A 6,000-nucleotide genomic window follows, 5' to 3' on the forward strand; every position below is an offset into this window, starting at 1 on the left:
ATGCAAATCTCCAAATACATGAGGCTTGACCCTAGTGCATTAAGGTATTAAAAAATGTTATGCTTCACTTGTACTGCCCAATTATGTGTTCAGGATGTTTTTTAATGTATTTGAAGTTGTTTCCACTGCATGAACATAACTAAATCATTGAGTTGGTTTTTTCCTTAATTCTAATGACATTGTGTTCCTTAATTTAGAAACGTGCTAGTATTAGAATAAGCTCCTAAGAAGTCTTGTACCTTAAGCTGTTGGAACATGAATGAAATTGTAATAGCCAACAGTGATTTTGGGGTTTAAGTTGTCATGTGCTTGCTTTGACCCTTCCTTTTTTTTTTTTTGTGATTTTTGTATTGTAACATGTATGTCAATGAAAATCGAGTTTTATTCAGTGTATTTAAAAGAAAAAATTATTTCTTCTGATCCTCTTGTGTGTATGTCCTCTCTTGAAGTGTCCTTTGGGTTAGAAGAATATTTTAAGTGAGTATCCAGGTTTTCTTCTCAGTGTTGGTAATGATGATGATGAACTTTCAGACTGGATAACTTCTTAATTTCAGTTTCTGATGTAGGAAGTCTCCACCATTTGGGTGACAAACTCTAGACATAATGATATCCCCCATTTGATGTTAGAAAGTTGATTCACTTTAAGATTGTGTAGCTTCTCAATTTCTTGAATTAGGAAGTCTCTCATTTGAGTTGTAAACTCCAGACACAATGGAAGATGTTTTAGAGGCACAGACATTGAGGTGGTCATCCAAACACACTTGAAATTCCTGCCATCAATTTTGTTGAATCTCTGTATTCATGTCTATTGGGAAGTTACGTATAAATGAGAGGATTCTAGTTTAAATTAGTTAGATGGGTGCCTGGTTAGTTCTCGTTTCTGAACTATTTATTTCATCACTAAACATTTTGGGTTTTGAGGGTTGCTCATATTTGTATTGCAGGATCTAGTTTTCTCCCCCATGCTTGCTCCTTGTTATCTAACTTCTTCTATTGTTGTATGGTGTAGCCTTTTTATTTTTTATCAGAAACGAAATATATATTGATAATAGTAAAGTTCAATAGAAGGATGAGAGGTCCTCCCACAAAACAGAAAACTTGATCAAAGTAAGACTATACTCCTCCACTATACAATGATAACTACAGATGAAGACATGTACAAAATATCACAAGAAACAAAAATCAAACTCTCTCAAAAGTTATCCACTTTGGAGAAGTACAATTTCTAGATAAGTGAGATTGTGTCGGAAGTTACAATTATAAAACGATAGGAATTACCAAGAATGATTGAGATGATGAGATTTCTTACTGAGACAACTTTATAAAGACCTCAAAATTGTGAACACAAAGGTTGATCTCACCACCATAAATCTTCCCAAAATCAGATTCTTTCCCCATTCCCCACCACAAAGTGGGTGTGTGGGGAAAAGTCCTGAAAAACTTGTGTAATATCCTTCCAAGGATCTCTGTGTGACCATCTAATCAAATTGTTAGTGTCCCATCCATTAGGGTATCCCCCATAAATGCTTGAAATTACTTGATGCCAAAGACCTCGACTTTCCTTTGGAACCTCCAAAGCCACTTTTTTAAGAGAGCACAATCTCTCAAGGAGGTTTTCCCAATCTCTAGACCTCCAAACTCCTTTCGACTACACACTACATCCCAAGTGATAAGATGATCTTTCTTCCCCTCCCTAGTCCTTAACCAAAGGAAATCCCTTTGCATTTTCTTAATCATTAAGGCTACCAAAGTTGGAATCTTGAAAAGAGAGAGGAAATAACTAGGGATGTGAGGTAAACAAGACTGAATTAGGGTTATCCTTTCCTTGAAAGGCAAAAATGTCTTTTTCCACCCATCCAATCTCCTCGAGACTCTATCAACCATAAGGTCCCAAAATCCTATTGTCTTTGGAGAATCCTCCTAAAGGAAGACCCAAATAAGACAATGGCCACTATGAAACTTTACAGTCAAGTGTCAAAGCCAACCTAGGTATCAACTATTGGCTTACATTAATACCAGAAAGAGTGTTTGTCTCTAAATTGATTTTTAACCCTAATAATTACCCAAAACCAAAAGGATTAGTTTAAGGTTTTACAAAATTTTCGAAGAAGCTTTAGAGAAGAAAATGGTGTCATCTGTAAATTGTAAAATACACACTCTAGTCTTGTCCCTACCAACTATGAATCCATCAAATAAACCACTTTCCTCCGCTCTGGTCATCATCCTACTAAGAACATCTGCTACAAAGGAGGTCTCCTTGTCTTAATCCTATAGTAGCCTTAACCCAACCTTTGTCATTTCCATTAACTAGGACTGGAAAACTCGTTGAAGACAAGCATCTCCTTATCCAAGATCTCCATTTTGTGCTAAAACCTTTTCTTTCAAGCACATGGTCCAAAAAACCCCAATCCACATTGTCATAGGCCTTTTCAAAATCAATTTTGAAGACCACCCCTTCCTCCTCCAACCTTCTTTTCTTATCCACCACTTCATTAGCTATCAAAACCACATACAAAATTTGTCTCCCCTCAATGAAGGCTCCTTAAGATAGAAAAATTATTTCATTCAGCACTTTTCTTTAGCACCCTGATAAGAACTTAGCTATAATCTTATATAAACTTGTAACCAAACTAATAGGTCTGAAATCTGAAGGTTTGGTTATTTGACTTGTTTTTGGCATAAGGGCAATGAAAGTGGTCTTGGTGCTTTGATTTATTATCCCATTACTGTGGAACGCTGAAAACACTCTCAATAGGTCCTCTTTTATCACATCCCAACACTCTTGATACAATGCAATAGTAAACCCATTAGGGCCAGGTGCCTTCTCCTTGTTCAATAGGAAAACAGACATGCACACCTCCTCTTTAGAGAAGGGATGGTCTAACTAAGTAGCACTCTCTCCAAAAATGGGTGACCACTATAAACATTCCGTTCTCCAAGAAACACCTGCGGGTTTTGAGTAGAGCTTTCCAAAAAAATTCAGAATCTCCTTTGATATATTTTCAATGTTTTTTAGAATCACCCCCTCTTTAGATACCAAGGATTTTATGAATTTCCTTTTACACCTCCCATTGGCCACTCTATGAAAGAACTTAGATGTGTAGCCTTTGTTGTTGCTCTCATGCTTTTAAGGTGGGAAGCAATCTTAGTCCCTTTCCTTCTGTCTTCTTAATCTCTATATATACACATGTGTTTTCATAAAGAAATCCTTTTGTATCTGAATCCTGTCCTCTTTACAATAATTTTGTTGGCTTCATGACAAAATGATGTTCTAATGATGCATTTGTTTTCTAATGTGCAGTCAAAGGAAGAAGTTAGGAAGGTAGCTTATGATATACTCCTTGTGATAAGCTCCAGCCTGGAAAACTCATCATCTCTCAGTTCTGAAGGGTCTCATCAGAAGCTGATAAGTATGGCAAGTACTTTACTGATCCTACTTTTAACAAATAATTGAATTATGTGGCTTTCTTTTCCATGCTTTCTGTAATTTTTTTGCTTCACCTTGTTTTGTACTCTAATTTTCATTAATCAATTATCAATTGTGTTGATGGTGCAGCACCATCTGTTGAAGGAAAATTATAATAAGAAAGTTGAACATATTTAATACAACTCTTTCACTCTAGGAAGTCTTCCCTTTGGAATCCTTCTGATTCAGATAGCACTACTGTTGTAATCGATTGATTTAAGTCCATTTATTTATGTATTAATTTCATATTTTTTATTTGTTGGAAAAGCTTTACTATTATGGGGTAAAAACTGTCACAGGATTGAAATGGGAACAAAATTCTTACAAGCAACCTTTCTTGGATATATTGGTGAACTCTGATTTTGTTTCCTTGCTTCTATAAATCCTATTATGTAATGCATAGTTTTGGTAATTATGACTATTAATTAACTGTTTTGACCTATTGATACTACTGGTCGCTAAGAGCGGCTACTGCTTCGTTTTTAATGACTAATTGTTGCATAATGTTCAGATAATGGGCTACCTTTCTGGTTCATCTCCTCACATAAAAAGTGGAGCAGTGTCTGTGCTATCTGTACTGGTATATAAGGATGCCAATATTTGTACTTCAGTACCTGATCTGGTCCCTTCTGTTTTAGCTTTGCTGCAGGGGAAAGCTGTTGAAGTTGTAAAAGTGAGTCCCCGACTCATAATCCAGATTGTTGTTTTGTAGTTACTCATAATGCTCATGAGTCGATTGTTACATGTTAAACAGGCTGTTTTGGGCTTCGTGAAAGTGGTGGTGTCCTGCTTACAAGCTAGAGACCTGCAGAGTCTTCTTACTGATGTACTCAATGGTGTTCTCCCATGGTCATCTGTATCAAGAAACCATTTCAGATCGAAGGCATGTGCAAATTTGCCTCAATTCTTTTACCCTACACTTGCTCATCTATTTCTATATTTTTCTTGCCTTAAGTAGTTTCTATAAACATGCATGTCCACTTATACTACAGGTTACGGTCATACTGGAAATTGTGGTAAGGAAGTGTGGTTCTGCTGCAGTCAAGTTGCTTACGCCAGAAAGATACAAGGGTTTTGTCAAGACCGTTCTGGAGGTAATATTTCTTCCAATCTTACCTCTTCTTTTGAAAAGACCAAAAAATAATGGGAAAATAAAAAACTATAAGGGTTGCCTGTTCTTTATTTTTTTCTTTTTTTTTTTAATTTAATGCAAAATTCCGATTTACCATGTCTACCTTAATGCAGAATCGGCATAATAGCAAGGGAAGTTCAAAGGAAGCTGATGATCCTGAAAAGGAAGAAAAACGTCCAAATGCATATTCGAGGGGATCTGATTTTACGTCTTTGAGGCAGCAGAAGAGGGGACGCAAAGAATTGGGTCTTTCACCTAGAAAGAGGAAGAGGGAGAAGCAGCCAGATGGCATTGGCAGTGGCATGAAAAGGGTTAAGAAGGCCAGGCATTCAAATTTTCTTAATCATGAAAAACAAACTGAAGGTCAGGCAAGAGGAAGTGTAAAGAAGAACATGAAGAGGAGTTCGAGAAGTGAGGCTACCAGTAGAGGGGATGGGGAGAGAAAGAAGATGGCATGGAAGAAGCAGAAGAAAATTCATAAATGAGACTCTGAAATGGCGAATTTGTTTTCTCCCCTCTCCCCTCTCCCCTCTCCCCTCTCTCCTCACATCAATTTTTGTTTCACAGACATCTTAGCAGGGCCATGGGACTGGCCCTCCGATGGATTTATTTATTTTTTATATATTAATTTTATACTCCAGTCAGTTATGTAACATCTAAATGCCGCCACTTACTCCTAGTTAGTTTTGAGATTAACTTCACAAGCAACACTTTATTAAATTGATTAATAATTTAGTGACTAAATTATTAAGATTCTAATTTATTTATGCATTTATTTTTATTTTCATTGGTAATGAAATAAAATTATGAGAATTGTTATTAAATATTGGTGTAATTATTTTGGGAAATAAGGTTTTCTGAGAAACTCAATTATGAAAAATAATTTTCTCAAATATAAAATTAAAATTTAAAAAATAATAATAACTTAGATATATATATATATTTTTAAATAATTTATTTTCTAATAAAAATTTCAAAAAGCTTACTAGTTGAAAAGTTTAAAAAGTAAAATAAAAATAATTTAAGAGTACATTTGATAGTAATATGAGAATTGTTTTTAGTCATTTTTTAATACTTGAAAAATAAAATTTTTTAAAAGTTAAAAGGACTAAAATCATTTTTTAAAATTATTGATAAACGTGCTCTTAAATAAATCCATGCTAGTCATCAAATATTTATTATTTTTTTGAAAATAATTCAATGATTCCTTTTAAAAATAAAATAACCTAAATTATAAACAGTACGAATTTTTTGAGGACAAAGAAGATGATATAATTTTTATATGATGATGATATATGTATAAGAAATTTATAGTTATTTTTTTTATGTGAATGTATCAATAGTTGGGGGATCAACATATTTATGAGTGTAAGTTGCCCTGATTGCCCCTCATATTTTTGTG

At 34.6% G+C, this 6,000-nt stretch overlaps 1 protein-coding gene across 4 annotated transcripts in view; it reads left to right on the forward strand.

Moving 5' to 3' along the window:
• The window catches only part of LOC117919957 (RRP12-like protein), a 30,341-nt gene extending 24,992 nt beyond the window's left edge, over positions 1 to 5,349 (forward strand). For 2 of the 4 annotated variants that reach the window (XM_034837274.1, XM_034837275.1), the window contains exons 13-17: positions 3,302 to 3,415; positions 3,978 to 4,139; positions 4,221 to 4,349; positions 4,459 to 4,560; positions 4,712 to 5,349. In XM_034837274.1, the coding sequence (XP_034693165.1) occupies positions 3,302 to 3,415; positions 3,978 to 4,139; positions 4,221 to 4,349; positions 4,459 to 4,560; positions 4,712 to 5,083 (879 nt within the window). In that variant the 3' untranslated portion in view covers positions 5,084 to 5,349. Of the gene's footprint in view, positions 1 to 3,301; positions 3,420 to 3,977; positions 4,140 to 4,220; positions 4,350 to 4,458; positions 4,561 to 4,711 lie in introns of those variants that run through there. The other 2 variants (XM_034837276.1, XM_034837278.1) reach the window with 2 other exon arrangements.
• Positions 5,350 to 6,000: the final 651 nt, after the last annotated feature.

The sequence above is a fragment of the Vitis riparia genome, chromosome 8, assembly GCF_004353265.1.
Source record: "Vitis riparia cultivar Riparia Gloire de Montpellier isolate 1030 chromosome 8, EGFV_Vit.rip_1.0, whole genome shotgun sequence".
NCBI lineage: Eukaryota > Viridiplantae > Streptophyta > Magnoliopsida > Vitales > Vitaceae > Vitis > Vitis riparia.